The sequence below is a fragment of the Carcharhinus amblyrhynchos genome, chromosome 6, assembly GCF_965287045.1.
Source record: "Carcharhinus amblyrhynchos chromosome 6, sCarAmb.v2.hapA, whole genome shotgun sequence".
Lineage (NCBI taxonomy): Eukaryota > Metazoa > Chordata > Chondrichthyes > Carcharhiniformes > Carcharhinidae > Carcharhinus > Carcharhinus amblyrhynchos.
Genome location: NC_137329.1, coordinates 121,707,230 through 121,727,399, shown reverse-complemented (window position 1 = coordinate 121,727,399; position 20,170 = coordinate 121,707,230). Strand labels below are relative to the sequence as shown.

The 20,170-nt window shown below is 43.2% G+C and overlaps 1 protein-coding gene across 1 annotated transcript in view; it reads right to left on the bottom strand.

Annotated features, from left to right (window-relative positions):
• The window catches only part of LOC145344284 (GLIPR1-like protein 1), a 40,619-nt gene extending 28,921 nt beyond the window's left edge, over nucleotides 1-11,698 (bottom strand). Inside the window, exon 1 of the mRNA XM_080191345.1 lies at nucleotides 11,531-11,698. Within this exon, the coding sequence (XP_080047471.1) occupies nucleotides 11,531-11,698 (168 nt within the window). The remainder of the gene's footprint in view (nucleotides 1-11,530) is intronic.
• Nucleotides 11,699-20,170: the final 8,472 nt, after the last annotated feature.

The window sequence follows — 20,170 nt, the reverse complement described above, 5'->3', positions numbered from 1 at the left end:
GCTGAAAGTAGGTCCATACGTGGAGGAGGCAGTGAAGGCGGCAAATGGTATGTTGATCTTCACAGTTTGGGGACTTGAGTGTAGGTATAGTGATGTTTTGCTGCAACCGTGTAGAGCACTGGTGAGGCCATGCCTAGATTGTGTGCAATTTTGGTGTCCTTATTTGAGGAAGAATGTCCTTGTGATGGATGGAATACTGGCTGATTCCTGGAATGGCAGTTCTGTCACAAGAAGAGAGGCTATGTCAATTAGGATTTTTTACACTGGAGTTTGAGTAAGAGGGGATCTCATAGAAACTTATAAAATTCTAACAGCACTAGACAGGGTAGATTCAGAAAGAATGTTCCCAATACTTGTGGAATTCAGAACTAAAGATCATAATTTGAAGAAAAGGGGTAAATCTTTTAGAACTGAGGTGAGAAATTTCTTCATCCAGAGGTGGTGAATGTGTGGAATTCACTACCACAAAATGTAGTTGAGGCTAAAATGTGTGATTTCAAGAAGAAATTAGATATAGCTCTTGGGACTAGAGGAATCAAGGTATATGGTGGTAGGGCAGGGAGGGGTATGGATGATCAGCTATGATCAAAATGAATGGCCGAATGGCCTACTCCTACTTCTAGTTTCTATGTTTAATTTTAACATTTATGTTTCTATAGTTGTGTGTCAAGGAAAGTTGAGCTTCAGTATGTGTGAGTCTATGGTTGCTTGTAAACATACATTTTAATAAGGTTTTGTAACTCAAAGGGAAATTAAAGCAAACACAGGGTATTAAAAAACTGAGATGTTGCACAGCAGAAGAGGCTACAGGGGACCAGAAAGCAGCTTGTGATTCAGTTGTATTTTTGATTTGATTTATGAGCATCATATGTATTGGGATCATTAAAAGTAATGTTTCCCATCCACTATACAAGGTATACCATTCATAGAGTCGAGAGGAGACAAGAAGAGGGTGCAGAATGTAGTGTTACAGTCATAGAAAAGTCAACTTGATGTGAGATAGGTCCATTCAAAAGTCTGATGGCAGCACGAAGAAGCTGTTCTTGAGTTGTTTGGTATGTAACCTCAGACTTTTTTCCTGACTGAAGAAGATGAAAGAAGGTATGTCTGGGGTGCATGGGGTCCTTGATTTTGCTGGCTGCTTTTCTGAGGCAATGGATGGGAGACTGGTTTACATTGTGGACCGGGCTATATTCACAACCCTTTGTAATTTTCACGGTATTGGTCAGAGCAGGGGCCAAGTTGTAATATATCCACAGAGAATGCTTTCTATGGTGCATCTGTAAAAATTGGTGAAAATCATAATGGACATGCCAAATTTCCTTAATCTCCTGAGAAATTGGAGGCGTTGGTAGGCTTTCTTAACTGTAGTATTGGTGTGGAGGAACCAGGAGAGGTTGTTGGTGATCTGGACACCTGGAAACTTGAAGTTCTTGACCATTTCCATTTAATCCCATTGATGTAGTCAGGCATATGCCTCCACTATGCTTCCTGAAGTTGATGACTATCTCCTTCATTTTAATGACTTTGAGGAAGAAATTATTGTTGTCACACCGGTTCACCAGATTCTCTCTTGTATTCTGTCTCATCAGTGTTTGAGACCCAATCCATTATGGTGTCATGAGAAAACTTGAAAATGGAATCTGAGCAGAATTTGACCACAGTCATATGTATAAGGAGTATAGTAAGGGGACAGTCTTGCAGAGCACTGGTGTTGAGGATAATCATGGAGGTGTTGTTGCCTATCCTTGTGGTCTGTGAGTTAGGAAATCTAGGATCAAGTTGCAGGGGGGAGCCGAACCCTACACCATGGAGTTTAGAAATGAGTTTTGTAGGAATGATAGTGTTGAAAGCTGAGCTGTAGTCAATAAATAAAAGTCTAACATGTCTTTGTTATCTAGCTGCTCCAAGGTTAAGTGTAGGGCCAGTAAGATGGCACCTGCTATGGACTTGTTGCAGCGATAGGCGAACTGTAGTGGATCCAGGCAATCAAACAAACCGGAGTTCATCCATGCCATGTCAAACCTTTCAAAGCACTTCATGATGTCAAAGCCACCAGATGACAGTCATTAAGCACGCTGCCTAGCTTTTCTTTGGTATAAGGATAATGGTTGTCTTCTTGAAACAGGCAGGGGCCTCAGGCTGGTGTAAGGAATGGTTAAAGATGTCTGCGAGTACCGGTGCCAGCTCTCCGCACACAGGATTCAAGTGTTCATCCACATTGTAGAGTGATGTGTCTGAGCACATGGTTTATGTGGACTGCTTACTTACCACGAATATTAAAGCATAAGATAGATTTTCCAACTTGTATTACTCTAGTGGATCTCTATAAAGCTGTATAGTTATAGCTAAATTATAGTTAATCTTGTGCATTATAGTTAATCTTCTCCTGTTTAATAAGTGTTTTATTCTTTTGTTAAAATTTCACTGGTAGTCTCTGTGCCTCTTCAGCAGCCACCCTCACATTTCTAAATAAAAAATAAAAGTTAGTATCACTCCAGCCAGGTGGATCTGGCATGTCCAGTAATAACATCAGCTGGGGTATGGTATAAAGGGCAGTCACTCTCACTTCAACTCTTGAGTTAGGTTAGGACCAAGGCAGTGATGATTTTAGGAGCTAAGTGGCTCTGGTGGAACCCAAACTGAGTATCTGTGAGCGTATTGTTGACTAAATGCCATTTGGTAGCACTTTTGACATGTTCCATCACTTTGCTAAAACAAAAACACTGAACCCATTGTGGGTTTCCTTAAAGTAATATTTAGCAGCAGCATACTGCTGTGTTTTTCCTATATCCCTTCAAAAATAATTAACTGGCTGTAATGATATAAAGAATAGTACGGTACAGAAACAGCCCTTCGACCCACGAAGCCTGCTCCGATCACACTGTCCTATCTAGACCAACCGCCTATATTTCTCTCTACCTCACCTGTTCATGTGTCTATCCAGATAAGTCTTAAAGTTGCTAATGTGTCTGCCTCAACCACCTCATTTGGCAGTGCACTCCAGGGCCTCACCACCATCTGTATAAAATAAAATCCCCTGCACATCTCTACTGAACCTCTCCCCTTTACCTTGAACATGTGCCCCCTTGTAATTGTCATTGCTGCCCTGGGAAAAAGCTTCCAACTGTTCACCTTATCGATGCCCTTCATTATTTTATGTGTATGGGGTGTCAAGGAGAGGTAGTACTTTTGCTGGAGGAACATGTCGCGACCTTTCAGGGCGGTTTGTCCATCTTTTGTCCCCACCTGGCACTCAGCTCTCACCTGTGGCTCCCCGTAGCTGTTTGCATGCAACAGCAGCCACATCCTGGGCAACGGCCTCAACAAGCCGACTAAACCAGGTGAGGGTAGCCAACGGGTCTCAACCCTCGGTGAGTTAGGAAGTTGTCTATCCCAACATGTGAAGACAGAGTCTGGCAGATTGAGCGGACGAGAGCAATGGAAGGTCCAACGGTCAAGAAGGCAGTCTCTGCAAGCGTCGTGGAACACAAAGAGCAGGACAAGACACAGAAGACGTCCTGGTCATCCACTGTGCCTAGTCCCACCTCCAGCCGTCTTGACTCTTGTCTTGCCACTGGATCTAGATGGGAATTGGGAAGAGAGAGTGAGGTTGATGCTGCACAACTCTCCCTCACTTTAATCCAAATCAAGTGCTAGTTTCGACACCATTATCATCATCATCAGTGTCCTGTTCAAGCCTTGAAGTCCTGTGGCGACAGGCGAGTGACAAAGCAGGAGGTATGGATACACTGGGAGCTGTAGTCACGGACCTGCACACAGGCGGCTCAGGTCTAATGGTCGTTTTTTGCTGACCGAAGCAGCAGTGGAACTTGACATCTACTTGGGCGACTGAGCAGTCCTCTTCAGGAACGCATGGCTCACCTCTGTAGAATAAGGAAGGGGCTAGAAAAGGTGCCCTAAACATTGCCTGCTTCACTACACCCTGGCCAGTTTACCGTGGCTGGCGGGGATCCCATCTTGTGGTCGAACAAACAAAATAAAACACAAGGTGACATCACCATTGGCACTTGGAACGTGTGCACGCTTTTGGACAACCCTACAGCAGACAGAGAGAAGAACAGCCTTAGTTGCCAGACAGCTTGCAAGATACAACATTGACATTGAAGCCCTGAGCAAAACTCATCTTGCCAACGTAGGTCAGTTGACTGAAACTGGAGGTGGATACACTATTTTCTGGAGCGGTCGCAGCAGTGATGAGTGATGTTATGCTGGAGTTGGATTCAGCGTCAGGAGTCACCTTGTTCGGAAACTTGATAGTCTACCCAAGGGTGTTAACAACCGGCTTATGACATTACAGCTTCCGCTACAGAACAGAAGTCAAGCCACCCTGATCAGCGCCTATGCCCCCACAATGAACAATCGAGATGAAAGACAAGCTCTACAAAGAATTAGACACCCTGTTATCAGCAGTGAGCAGTAACGACAAGCTGATCTTGCTTGGCGATTTCAATGCAAGAGTAGGGTGTGACTCTGCAATCTGGCAGGGAGTTATTGGGAGACATGGAGTGGGCAAGTGTAACAGTAATGGCCTACTCTTACTGAAGACCTGTGCAGCACACGACCTCCTCATCACCAACACAATCTTCCATCTGCCTACCCGTAACAAGACCGCCTGGATGCATCCCCACTCTAAGCACTGGCATCGTATTGGCTATATCATTGTCAGGAGAAAAGACAGGCAGGATGTCAGAGTAACCAAGACCACGTGCGGTGCTGACTGCTGGACAGATCACAGGCTCATTGTCTCCAAAATGAGGCTCTGCATCAGACCCAAGAGGCGACCACAAGGAAGCAAGGTTATGAAAAGAATCAATGCGGCCAAGCTAAAGAACCCCAGCATAGCTTCAGCACTGGCTGAAGACTTAGAAATCAAGCTTGCTGACCTACACCTTGCAGGCAGTGCTGAGGATGTCTGGGAAACCTTCAGGGATGCGATCCATACGTCTGCGCTGAAGATGCTCGGGCCCTCTACCCGCAAGCAGCATGATTGGTTCGATGGGAATGATGAGGAGATACAGGCTCTACTTGTTGAAAAGCACCATCTTCATCGGGCCTGTCAGAACGACCCATCTTCAGCTGCCAAGAAAAATGCTTTTACCAGTGCTCACAGGACAGTCCAGAATAAGCTGTGTAAAATGCAGGATGTCTGGCTGAGCACCAAGGCAGATGAAATACAGGGATACGCTGACAGAAATGACTTGAAACGGTTCTATGAAGCCCTCAACGCTCTCTACAGACCTCAATCTCTTGGGCGCTCCCCCCTCCTGAGTATAGATGGTACAACTCTCATTACAGAGAAGGCTCAGATCCTGCAGAGATGGGCTGAACACTTTGAAGCCATCCTCAACTGACCGTGATCTATTAACGATGAGGCAATAGACAGGATTTCCCAGGTTGGTATCAACAACGCCATGGATGATCCACCGGTAGTAGCCGAAGTCATGAAAGCTATCAGCCAACTATCCAATGGCAAAGCCCCAGGGGCAAATGCCATACCCACAGAGATCTATAAAGCTGCTGGTCCTGCACTTATTGAGAAGCTTGCCGAGTTGTTCCAGTCCTTTTGGAAGCAAGGATTCATTCCTCAGGAACTTAAAGATGCTTCCATTGTACACCTCTACAAAAGGAAGGGCAATCGGCAAGTATGCGACAACCACCGACGAAGCTCGCTGCTCTCCATCACAGGATAAACCCTTGCAAGAGTCCTGCTAAATCGTCTGGTCACTCATCTGGAGCTGGGCCTGCTTCCAGAGTCACAGTGTGGCTTCCGCAAAGTCGTGAGACTACTGATATGATTTTTGCTGTGTGCCAACTTCAGGAGACGTGTCAGGAGCAGAATCGCGAGCTCTACACAACCTTTGTTGACCTCGCGAAAGTCTTCGACACTGTAACCCGACAAGGCCTGTGGAGGATCATGTCAAAGTTCAGCTGCCCTCCCAAATTCAGTCAGATGGTACACCAGTTCCATGATGGCATGATGGCCAGAGTACTGGATGGCTGAGAATCCTCTGAGGCATTCCCAGTCATCAATGGCGTCAAACAGGGCTCTGTGCTCGCACCCACACTGTTCAGCATGATGTTTACTGCCATGCTGAATGATGCCTTCCAGGACAGTGTTGCTGGAATCAGCCTCAAGTACAGAATGAATGGGAAACTCTTCAACCTGAGGAGACTTCAAGCTATTACCAAAGTGAAAGAGACTGTTCTGAGAGATTTCCTCTTTGCCAAAGACTGCGCCCTCTATGCTGGCTCAGAGCCAGAGATGCAAGTCAGTATGGACAAATTTTCCACAGCTTGTGACAACTTTGGACTCACCATCAACATTTTCTTCCCTCCAGACCTGCAAAACTAAGAGCCAAATCGTCACTTCTGAGGTGTGCAGCTCAAGTTAGGAAATTTCTTGGCTTGCCACAGCTGCCTTGGTAGATTGTGCACTAAGAGACGTGAACTTCACTGAGTGGTGGTGATAGGGGGACAGTAGTTGTGGGTTGAAATATAGGAACTAAGTGAAGGGGCCATCAAAGGCTGAGCACTGAGGCTAGCTGGTTAGAAGGCCCACTTTGGTTCTCTGTGACTTTGTCTCAGTTGTTCGGTCATATTTTAGGCCCTCTAGCTCTCACCCCAATCCCCCCACCCCCACAACACCCTATGACACAAATGCCACCACATCCTCACTCACTGGCCTCTCATACTGCCCATGTTAATCATAGGGCCTTCATGCCCATCCACTGAGCATACATTATGTACAGAACCTATGAACGTTATACTAATGATGACATGTGTGAAACTGCTTAGAATAAATTATCCATTCATAATTCTTTAAAAAGACTGCTGTTGCTACAGCCCTATAAATGTTGATTAAATACTCCATTAAAGAGTAAACAGAAGATTTAGACACTTCACACTTTTTAATCTTGTGCAAATAAACATTAAAACACTAACGGAAAAGATCACAAAAACCTTGAATATTGCTGAAAAGAGGGACATGTTGCCAAAACTTTGTGCACCTTTCTTGAATTATCTGGGAGTTTTGGGGGATGGGGGGAGGGGGGAATGACGACACAGTAGTTCTCTGTTCACCATGGCAAAGTCTCAGCCAATCTGCAGCCATTTCTACTGTATTATAAGTTGTTCTAATCATTTGAAATTTAACATTCTTGTATTTGACCTGATAACTACAAGAAGAAAAACTACAGTAATATGTCTCTCTTTTCAGGAAAACTAAATTATAATCACATAAAGATGTCAATCAAGTAGCCAGCAGTTTTGACCAGTTGTATAAACACTGTAAACAAATTATGCATGCATTGAAGTTTAGAACAGCATGAAGGGATCTCATAGAAACTTATAACGTTCTAACAGGATTAGACAGAGTAGATTCAGAAAGAATATTCCAGATGGTGGGAGTCCAGGACTAGGGGGTCATAGTTTGAGGACAAGAGGTAAACCTTTTTGGACTAAGGCGAGAATTTTTTTCACCTAGAGAATCTGTGGAATTTACCACCACAGTAAGTAGTCGGGGCCAAAACATTGTGTAATGTCAAGAACAAATTATATCTTTTGGGATCAAAGAATATGAAGGGAAGACAGATTCAGGGTATTGAAATTGATGATCAGCCATGATCATAAATAATGGCAGAGTAGAGTCAAAGGGCCTACTCCTGCTTCTATTTTATTTGTGTGCTTCTATGTAAAGAACTTTCCATGCACATAATCCTTTTATGGGTCTGGGAGCGTATTTATCAGTTACTCCTCTGAAAGCTAACACTGAATTTGTTTCCACCACTTTATCTGGCAGTGCATTACAAATACTAAATCACTCTTTGCATAATTAACATTTTCTTTGTGCCACCTCCAACCATAATAAATGTGTCCACTTGTCCTTTATCCTTTGCGCTATCAAAAATGGTCACTGACGTCTTGTAGCAGTGGATAGCACTCCTGCCTCTGAATCAGAAGCCCTAGGTTCAATCTTCACTCTAGGCCTTGATGACCAAGAAAGGTACATTCATAACATGGCCAAACAGGTTGAATATCAGCCCATAATTTCTTCCAAAACATCAAGCAGTAAGATTGGGAGAGTTTCTGGGCTAGCCATTTGTGGAAAGAAATTGAAGCCTCTACCATTAACCTCAGACGGCAAGATGGGTGTAAAGTTTAATTGTGTGTCACAAGTAGGCTTATATTAACACTGCAATTAAGATGCTGTAAAATTCTTGGGTCGCCACACTCCGGTGCCTGTTTGGGTACACTGAGGGAGAATTTAGCATGGCCAATGATTTGATTTGATTCATTATTATCACATGTATTAGTATACAGTGAAAAGTATTGTTTCTTGGGCACTTTACAAAGCTACTATACATATAGGGAGAGAGTGCAGACTGTAGTGTTACAGTAATAACTAGGTTGTAGAGAAGGATCAACTTAATGCGAGGTAGATCCATTCAAATGTCTGATGGCAGCAGGGAAGAAGATGTTCTTGAGTCAGCTGGTACGTGACCTCACTTTTATATCTTTTTCCCAACTGAAGAGAATGCAAGAGAGTATGTCTGGAGTGCATGAGTCCTCAATTATGCTAGCTGCTTTTCTGAGGCAGCAGGAAGTGTAGACGCTGTCAATGAGCGGGAGGCTGAATTGAATGATGGATGGGCTTTGTCTTGGACACAGCATAAGTAATACCAAGCTGTGATACAACCAGAAAGAATGCTTTCAGTGGTGAGGGTCATTATGGACATGCCAAATTTCCTTAGTTTTCTGAGAAAAGTACAGGCATTATTGGGATTTCTTAGTGTTGACATGGAGAGACCAGGACAGGGAGTTGGTGATCTGGACACCTAAAAACTTGAAGCTCTCAACCCTTTCTACTTTGTCCCTTTGATGTGGAGAGGGGCGTGACCTCTACTACATTTCCTGAAGTCGAAGACTACCTCCTTCATTTTGGGAGAGATTATCATTATCACACCAATTCAACAGATTCTCTATCTCATTCCTGTGCTCTGTCTCATCACTGTTTGAGATCTGACCTATTACCGTGATGTCACCAGCAAACTTGAAAATCAACTTAGAAGGGAATTTGGTCACAGTTATAGGTGTATAGTAAGGGGCTGAGGACACAGCCTTGTGGGGTACCAGTGCTCAGAGGATGATCGTGGAGGCATTGTTGCCTACGTTGTTGGGTCTTTTTCTGATTGGCAGTCAGTGGCTAGTGGGGTTCTGCAGGGATCTGTGCTATGACCCCAACTGTTCATATTATATAGTAATGATTTGGAACATGGAACTGAATGTATTATCTCCAAATCTGCAAATGATACAAAGTTGGGTGGGAGGGTGAGCTGTGAGGAGGATCCAGTCGTACGGGGAAGGGCTGAGCCCAAGGCCACAGAGTTATTAGATGAGTTTTGTAGTGATAAACGTGTTGAAGGCTGTACTGTAATCAATAAATAAGAGCCTTACATAGGTGTCTGCTTTATTTAGATGTTCCAGGGTTGAGTGCACAGTCAGGGAGATGCTACACTGAATCTACTGCGGTGCAAGGTGAACTCTAGTGGATCTAAGCAATCTGGAAAACCAGAATAGATTCGTGCAATGACAAACATTTCAAAGCACTTCATAATAATTGATATCAGAGCCACTGAACGATAGCCATTAAGGCACGCTGCTTGGCTTTTCTTTGGCAGCGGGATGATGGTCATCTTCTTGAAGCAAATAGGACCTTAGATTGCTGTAAAGAGAGGCTGAAGATGTCTGCGAATACCCCCGCCAGGTGGGCTGCACAGAATCTGAGTGCTCTCCAGGCGTCCTATCCGGGCCAGTCACTTTCCATGGATTGACTGCAGAGAAGGCTGTTCTAATGCCTGCAATGCTGACCTCAGATACAGGTTCATCTGAGCTTCCAGGGTGGAAGGCATGCTCTCACTGACATCTTGCTCAAAACGAACATAAAATGCATTCTCAACAAGGATGGGTGCACTGGTGCTGGAGATTTTACATCCCTTCATCTTGTAGCCTGTTACGTCTTGCAGACCTTGCCATAGTCAGTGGGGGTCCATATTGCTAGCCTGGTTCTCTAGCTTGGTTCAGTGGATCTCCTTAGATCATATCTGGCTTTCTTGTATAGGTCGGGGTCAGCTGACTTGAATGCCTCAGACTTAGAATGCACCTAACCGGCGCATCTTTCGGACTGCAGGAGTAATCGAAAGCACCCGAAGGAAACCCACGCAGATCCCGTTGTTAAAGCAATGGGGACCAGGTAAACTGAATTGGCTGGACAGCCAAAACAGTTCACATTGGTGAACAGGGGTTTGATCCTCCTTCCGAGCAGGGGTAAATGTGGAATTACCAACTTACCCATGGCAGAGCTCACAGCACTGCTGGCTGGGGCGTAGATTTAGGCTTTGATCTATTATTGTCACATGTACTAATATATAGCGAAAAGTATTGTTTCTTGTGTGCTATACAGACAAAGCATACCATTCGTAGAGAAGGAAAGGTGAGCATGCTGAATGTAGTGTTACAGACATAGCAAGGGTGTAGAGAAAGATCAACTTAATGAAAGCTAGATCCATTCAAAAGGCTGTAGGGAAGCTGTTCTTGACTTGGTCAGCACATGACCCCATACTTTTGTACCTTTCTCCCGACGAAAGGTGGAAGAATGTCCGGGATGCATGGGGTCCTTAATTATGCTGGCTGCTTTGCTGAGGCAGTGGGAAGTGTACACAGATTCAATGGATGGGAGGTTGGTTTGCGTGATGGATTGGGCTACATTCACAACCTTTCGTAGTTTCTTGCGGTCTTGGGCAGAGCAGGAGCCCATACCAAGCTGTGATATAACCAGAAAGAATGCTTTCTATGGTGTATCAATACAAGTTGGTGAGAATGGTGGCTGACTTGCCAAATCTCCTGACAAGTCTCCAGATTACCAAAGGGGACTGAAGGAGAAATCAGTTATGAATTTTTAAAGACCAGCCATTAAAATCTCAGCCTCTGTTGGTGACTCTTCTCGAGTCTTTGGAGACCATTTCGCCTGAGGGAGAGAGACAGAGAGCGGGAGCGAGAGAGAGGGAAGGCCCCTGCCCTTCCCCACTAATTTGTTGTTAAAAGTATTTTTCTTTTTTTTAAAAAAATGATTTTTTTCCCCCTAACGCTGACAGGGGTTGGAGGAGAATAATAAGTTTGATCCAAGCTAGAGCGACACCAAGCCGCCGCCAAGGGAGGAAATTTAAACTGCGCGCCCTTTTTAACGGTCCAGCCGCCAGCTTCTCCAGAAGCTTCCGTCCGCCTCCGGCCTCCTGATCCATTCCACCTCACACTGACCACCGGCAAGTTAAACCCCCTCGACCTCAGACTTTCCCCAACGCGTTTGATTTGTATTTATTTTGCGAGGTGGTGTGGGACGGCGGGGGGGGAGGGGGGCCGGGGGGAGAAGAGGCGTTTTATTTTTTAAAATTAATATATATATCTATATATACTGATGGGTGCGACGGCCTTAACATTAGTTTTTACCAACCATCGCAAACATGTTGTTGGCCGGCGGGTACACCTGGCCGCGGAGTTTGTTGTGTGTATTCACACAGTCATTGATGAAGTTCGGATCGGTAATACTGACGAGAAACCAGGCTGACTGCGGGTACAGGGCGAGCGACACCCACATGAAAAGCTGTGGGGCGGCGGCCATTGCGAGCTGGACGAAGGGGACGGGGCACCTGCAGTACCCGCGGCCACAGCTGGGGTCGCTGCAACGTTGCCCCCGCCTCCCAGGGCAGAGCCCCGCCCCCCCCAGGGCAGAGCCCCGCCCCCCCAGGGCAGAGTCTTGTATGAAACACATTACATGCATGAACAGAACACTGTATGCTGTAAATCAGGAATAAAAATATTAACTGCTGAAAATATTCTGCAGAGACATTTGGTGGGGCCACATTTGGAGTACTGCATAAAGTTCTGGTCACCCTCCTGTACGAAGGATGTTATTAAACTGGAAAGGGTGCAAAAAAGATATACAAGGATGTTACTGGACTGGAAGGTTTAAATTATAATGATAGGATAAATCGGCTGGGACTTTTCTCTTCCTGGAGCATAGGAGGATGAGGAGTGAATTTATTGAGGTTTATAAAATCATGACAAGCACAGATAAGATCAATAGCCAAGGCCTTTTCCCTAGGGTAGAGGAGTCCAAGACTAGAGGGCATAAGTTTATGGTGAGAGGGGAAAGATTTAAAAGGCAACTGATAGGCAACTTTTTCACACAACTTGGCACTTATATGGAATGAGCTACCAGAGGAGGTGGTAGAGGCGGTGTTGGTGGAGTAACCATGGTGACAAGTACTGCTTAAAGTTTAGACAATACATGACTCACGAGGCAGATATCTCGTATAAAGACATAACTTCATTTAAACCAGCAGCTGCCAGGAGACCATCAAAGGGTCAGGATAGCTCAAAGATAGAGCTGCCAAACCTCTCCAATAAATTAAGAACATAAGAAATAGGAGCAGGAGTAGGCCATCTAGCCCTTCGAGCCTGCCCTGCCATTCAACAAGATCATGGCTGATCTGAAGTGGATCAGTTCCACTTTCTCCCTATAACCCTTAATTCCCTTGTCTATCAGAAACCTATCTACCCGTGACTTAAATAATTCAGCGAGGTAGCCTCCACCACTTCAATGGGCAGAGAATTCCAGAGACTCACCACCCTTTGAGTGAAGAAGTTCTTCCTCAACTCCGATCTAAACTGCCTCCCCCCCTTATTTTGAGGCTGTGCCCTCTAGTTCTGCTATCCTTTCTAAGCGGGAAGAATCTCTCTACCTTTACCCTATCTAGCCCCTTCATTATCTTATATGTCTCTACAAGATCCCCCCTCAGCCTTCTAAACTCCAACGAGTACAGACCCAGTCTATTCAATCTCTCCTCATAGGCTAGCCCCCTCATCTCCGGTATCAGCCTGGTGAACCTTCTCTGCACTCCCTCCAAGGCCAATATATCCTTTCGCAAATGCTGTTAACCAATCATCTATCCATGGTAATCCCAAATTCCTTGAACTTTTATTTTGCCTATGAACTTTTTGCATGGCACCTTACCAAATGCCCTATGGAAATCCTACCCTATTACATCTACTGGTTCCCGTCTGTCTTTATTTCGCAATATGTCCATTTGCGAAAGGATCTATTGGCCTTGGAGGGAGTGCAGAGAAGGTTCACTAGGCTGATACCGGAGATGAGGTGGCTAGCCTATGAGGAGAGATTGAATATACTGGGTCTGTACTCGTTGGAGTTTAGAAGGCTGAGGGGGGATCTTGTAGAGACATATAAGATAATGAAGGGGCTAGATAGGGTAAAGGTAGAGAGATTCTTCCCGCTTAGAAAGGATGGCAATTAATATAATTTTCTTTCCATAAAGTCACGTTGACTAGTCAATTGGAAAGTAGTAATACCCTGTAGATGGAGTGGGAATATTTCCTTTACCTGTGAATACAGTTTTTTCTTTCAAGGTAAGCCATGCCAGCAGCAGCATCCAAAGACATCTTCACAAGTTGTTTCATTTTTAACTCATCTTTCTTCTTTCTTAAAAATGAGAGGAAATCACCACCTGGTATAAGCTCCATCTGTTAAGATTCACATTCCAACCATTATCTTGTTTGTGTCTATATATGCCTGTTTGTGAACCAAACTCTTTACTTACCTGATGAAGGAGCACCACTCCAAAAGCTTGTGCTACCAAATAAACTGTTGGACTTTCCTCTTGTGTTGTTGTAACAATAGAGACACATATAACCGCTGGTAAAGAATTTAAATATGCATTTCAGATTTGCACATGTATTTTTGAATGTTTTGCGTTAAAATGTACACCTTGACCAATTGCAGACTGTCCTAAAGCATAATGGGATAAAAGCTGAGTGAAACAGGCCACAATAAAGCCACACAGCACAGTAGTTTATCAATGCAATGCAAGTTTCCCAGCCACTAGAATGAATAGAATTATCTAATTTCTACGAGCAGACAGTGGGAATAAAAACTTCTGAACCCTATATCTTATGTAATAGAAGTTGCTAAGTGACAGTGGGAAAGCAACCTTTGAACCCTATGGACCTACATAAGTGGAAATTGTTAAGTAACAGTGGGCGGGAACTTTCAGATTCTACAGAGCAATGAATTTCCATTCTGTCAGAAGGTAGAATGTTATTGACCAAGGTAAATAATATGCTAAAGTGATTGGCACATCCAATTAGGATGGCAGAGTGGGCAGGTGAAATAAACTTTTGAAATAGTATAACCATATGGCCAATGTATTGTAACTTTAGAAAGGAGTTGGACTGCCCAGCTGTCTTTCGTCCAGCACACGTTGGTCAATAAAGAATGTCTTTAACCAGAATACTGCCTTTTGTGAATCTTTGCATTAGCTGAGTTCAGCTTCATACTTAGTATATGAAAAAAAAACCTTCAAACTGGCATTGTCAGGCAGGATTGCTCACAAGAATCCAGCAGCAAGACATGTCTCCTAGAATGGGTGAGTATCTTTTGCTTACCACCCAGTAGTTTGAGGGGCTACACTTCAGGTGACGGAGCCATTAGTTAAGTGATTTGAACAGGAGTAGGGGCTTGTGAACACAGTATGACTGCGTAAAGAAGTAGCGCTTAACGCAGGGGACCAAGGACAGACTCTTGAGCTGCCCTGACTAGCAGAGCGAAAGGCCATGTAATAGAAAAAGACATGAGAAGTTAAGTTGCGCTTAATGCAGGGGACCAAGGAGAGACTCTTGGATCGGCCTGAATGGTGAAGCAATAAGTTGCACAACAGGAAAAACATCTAAAGATAAAAACCGCACAGAGAAAGGTTGATGGTTAGCCTGGGCACTAGGAGTCCCCAGTGAGGGGAGAAAAAAAGAGTGAGTACAGAGAAAAATTTATGGGATGAGGGCTGCACAATGGTGATGGTCGGCCTAGATGCAAAAGATCTCTGGTAGGGCTCTGAAGACGGTTTAATACAAACAATAGTGAGAGAGAGAGGAGATAGAGAGAAAGAGACAGCAAGAGGTGCAAGCAGAGAGAGATGAGGAACCTCCCAAAATATTCAGTAGCTGGGACAGAAACAAGCTAAAATTAAGTAAGGAGCAGGAGCTCAAACTCTCACAAACCTTGCAAAGGACCTCAAGGAGCCCGTTTGCTTTTAAAATCGTGGGGGAGGGGGAAGTAAGTTTTTTTGTATTTCAGTGTGTTTGTGTGGACTGTGTGGCATTGTGTTTTCTTGTAGAGAATGGCAGACAATGTACTTTCGTTTTTTGAGTTTGATTACAGTTCAGGAGGCAGCAGGATAAAGATTACTGTCTTAAATCAATTTTCTTTATTCTCTTTGAATGTTTTTTCATTCCAGTTCAGAAGTTGAGATTGCTGAGGAATGAATGAATCAGAAGCTTCCATTTGCATCTGAGTGTGTTTGTGTGAATATTTTTGTTATGCTGTTTGCTGTAAGGTTTTAATGTTCTTCCCCCAATTGTGATTTTACAATAGTGGGTTTGATACAGTTTAAAATCAAACGGGAATTGGATTGGATTAAGGTGAAAATTGAAATAATTTTTAAAAATTCCTTAATCTTGAGTATAATCAGTGGCCACAGTTGTCCTCAGAAGGATATTATATACACGTGGAAGTTAGTTTGAACACAACCTGTGGAAAGCAAATTGAAATTTTAAATTCAAAATATATAAATTGGAGTTTGAAAATAACCAATTTGAACTTTGAATAATCTTGGTTCAGGATTTGAGAGAACCTTTGTCTTAGTCTGCATGGTGACACAGTGGTTAGTACTGCTGCCTCACAGCGCCAGGGACCTGGGTTTGGATCCCAGCTTTGTCTGTGTGGCGTCTGCAAGTTCTCCCCATGTCTGCATGGGTTTCCTCCAGGTGTTCCAGATTCCTCCTACAGTCCTAAAGACGTACTGGTTAGGTGTATTAGCTATGCTAAAAAATTCTCCCTCAGAGTACTCAAACAGGCATCAATGTGTGGCAACTAGGGGTTTTCACAGTAACTTCATTGCAGCGTTAATGTAAGCCAACTTGTGACTAATAAATAAACTTTTTTTAAATTGTAAATTTGTTTTATCGCTTGTGTTTTTAACTGGCAGTGATTTCATCATCATCTGTTCCTAATTTCACAATTAAGAATTTATATGCATTAGAGATCATGAATATTAATTTAGGATTTTTTATTTAACAGCGATTTCAAGCTCTGCCACTTTAAGAAGCTGGAAGTGGGAAGTGACTTGTTTAAAGTTTATGAGCTGTGGTGACCTCTATATTGCATGCTAAGTTCTATTTGCAAGCTGTAGAAAAAATTAACTATTTCAGCAAACAGTTGGTTTGATTTTAAATTGCTACAAAATATGCGCCTGTGTTAGTTTATAGAATAAGTGTGAAAATCTGATAATTTTACTTTGTGAGAATTAAAAATTGAGATATTTGAAATTATTGTGATACATCTTGTTTTGGATTAATTTGGATTGAAACTTCTTGTCAGGTTAAAAAATTACTCCTGACACAGAACAATGAAAGGATGATTTTGAAATTAAAGTTTATTTCTTAAAGTTTACTTATTAGTCACAGTAAGGCTTACATTAACACTGTAATGAAGTTATTGTGAAATTCCACTTGTCGCCACAGAGAAATAAATGATTCCCAGGCCCTAGGTGATTGACACAGTGGCGTCCATTTGAGAACTTTACTCCACTCTTTCCAAAACTAGCAGAGAATTAACCCATTCTGTTACAAGCAGGATGAATCTTTGTGCTTTTTGTTTTGCAGGTAATTTCTAATAAAGCAAGATTTACAGCAGCTTCAAGACATTCAAGAATTTATTTATAGATTTCCAATATAGCAGAAATTATCAGCCTGAATCAAAATCTAGTAAAAGGAGGGAAGGCATCTAGTGAGGAGTTACAAAAGATAGAATGGACAAGGGAATGTGAGGTTGCATTCACCACTAGTGCCCCAACAGCATTCTAGTTGTGGGTGTTCAAAATTAGTGAACTGATCATAATGCTGGAGAAGTGGTTCTGACCACAGAGCACACCCTGTTGCAAATTTGAATATGGGAAAATTGAAAAATGTATCAGCTGCAAGGTGAACTGAATGGCAAAGCCTGCTCCTGCCACTAAACTGGCAGATTATTATAGTTAAGAATAAGGGAAATAACCCAACAGGATAGATAGACATTGATGGAATGTCTTTAACCAGAATACTGTCAAGAATCTTTGTGACAGTTGAGTTCAGCTCAATACTTAGCCTCTGAAAAAACCTCCTTCAAACAGTTTAGAGGGATATGGGCCTGAGGCAGGCAACTGAACAAAGAACAAAAAGTACAGCACAGGAACAAGTCCTTCGGACCTCCAAGCCCAAGCCAATCATGATGCCCTAACTAAACTGAAAAAAACCTTCTGCCCTTACTTGGTCCATAGCTCTCTATTTCCTCCCTATTCATGTATCCAACCAGATGACTCTTAAATGTTGCTAATGTGCCTGCTTCCACCACCTCTTCTGGCAGTGGGTTCCAAGTATCCATCACTCCCTGTGTGAAAAACCTCCCCCGCACATCTCACTTAAACTTTCCCCCTTTCACCTTGAACTTGTACCCTGTTGTAATTGATACTTCCACCCTTGGAAAAAGCCTCTCACTACCCACCTTGACCATGCCTTTCATAATTTTGCGGATCTCTGTCAGGTCTCCCCTCAGCTTCCGTCTTTCCAGTGAAAACAATCCCAGTTTATTCAACTTCTCCTCATAGTCAATGCTCTTGAGACCAGGCAATACCCTGGTGAACCTTCTTTGCACTCTCTCCAAAGCTTCCACGTCCTTCTGGTGGTGTGGTGACCAGAACTGCACACACAAATCCATATGCAGTTAACCAAGGTTTTATATAGCTGCAGTATGATTTCCCAACTCCTGTTCTCAATGCCCCGGCTGATGAAGGCAAGCATGGAATATGCTTTCTTAATCATCTTGGCCACCTGTGTTGCCACTTATAGGGAATTGAGAACCTGCACACCAAGATCCCTCTAGATGTTAATGCTCCTAAGGGTTCTGCCATTTACAGTATAATTCACACCTAAATTTGATCCTCCAAAATATATCACCTCACATTTGTCTGGATTAAACTCCACCTGCCATTTATGTGCCCAAGTCTCCAATCTATCTATATTATCCTGTTGTGTCCTCTGACAGTCCCCAGCACTATCAACAACTCTACTAATCTTCATGTCTTCTGCAAATTTACGAATCAAAGCATCCGTATTTTCCTCCAGATCACTTATATAGACTGCAAACAATGAAGATCCCAGCACTGATCCCTGTGGAACACCACTAGCTACAGATCTCCATTCTGAAAAACACCCTTCCACTGCTACTCACTGTCTTCTATAACCAAGTCAATTCTGTATCCATCCAGCCAGTCCACGCCAATCCCAAGTGATTTTAATTTTTGTACCAGTCTGACATGTGGGACTAAAGTCTATATAACTACATCCACAGCCCTTCCCTCATCAATTATGTTTGTCTTCTTCAACTATCAATCAATTTTCTCATCAATTATTTTTGTCCTCTTGCGGGCAGCACGGTAGCACAGTGGTTATCACTGCTGCTTCACAGCTCCAGGGACCTGAGTTCAGTTTGGGTTGCTGTGTGTGTGGAGTTTGCACATTTTCTTTGTGTCTGCATGGGTTTCCTCTGGGTGCTCCGGTTTCCTCCCAGTCCAAAGATTGCGGGTTAGGTTGATTGGCTATGCTAAAATTGCCCCTTAGTGACCTGAGATGCATAGGTTAGAGAGATTAGCAGGTAAGTATGTAGGGATATGGGGATAGGGCCTTGGGTGGGATTGTAGTCGGTGCATATTCGATGGGCCAAATGGCCTCTATCTGCTCTGTAGGGTTCCTATGATCCCATGAAATGGGCCAAAGTGCTCGTTTCCGTGCTGTATATTTCAATAGCTCTATCTAGCAGCACCAATTAAAAGAGCATTAACATTTCCTTGAGGCTGCCCCACCATTTAGTAAGTTCATGGTTGCTCTTATTGTGGCCTCCACTCCGCTCTCCTGCCAAAATTCCAATAGTTTAGGAATATATCTATCTCAGTCTTGAATACAGTCTCCACAGCTCCTGGAGTAGAAAGTTCCAATGATTCATGTCCCTCTGACAGAAAAAAATCCTCTTTATTACTGTCTTATATGGGAGAATCAAATGTTTAAAGGAAGAGGAATTGATGGATGTTCAAGAATGTGATTAACGACTACTGTATTATCATTGGTGCCTAATAACCAGTAACTGGGATCATGACTTATCAATTGTAACTGGCCAGTCATTGTGACATCACTGAAGAAAGTTTCAAAACTGATATTGATTGATAATTGAGAATAATGATTCTATTGAAATCTGCAGTTCTCTGGATTCACTCCAAACATCTTGAAGACAAGACAGTTTCCCAAAGCACTAGAGAGACTCTGGCCCAACTCCCAACAAAAGCAGGTTTTCACCCCTCAGGAAACCTACAGAACTTTCAATACGACAGGGAAAATGCATCTTTTTAGCCTGCTGTCCTTTCAAAATCCCCAAAAGATTCAAACCTGCAGCTCCAAACTGAAAATGAAATTCCCGGTCACCTGACCTGCACAAAGCTTTCTTCTCCTCCCAACAATGAGATCACCTAAGGCTGTGAGCATGAACTAAAATAACATCTCTTAAAGGTACACTAACATCACATTGTTAAGAGTTATTTAATAATAGATTCCAATATTTTCCCAACTACTGATGTTAGGCTAACTGACCTGTAGTTCATTACATTTTCTCTCTCCCTCTTTTCTTGAAACTTCCAATCTAATGTTGCATTCTCAAATCTAAGGAATTTTAGCAAATCAGAGCTGGCATGTCCACTATCTCTGCAACTATCTCTTTGTGAACCCTATGGTATAGTCCATCAATCAGGTCCTGGAGGTTTTGTTGGATTTTAGTCCTTTTCTCCAATAACTATAAATCATCTTACATTAATTTTCCCAATTTCTTCATGCCGCCGCCCCCAATCATCTGTTTCTGGCACGGAATGTATCTTCTACTGTGAAGACACAAAATATTTAATGACTGCCATTTCTTTGTTCCCCATTACAATTTCTCCTGTCC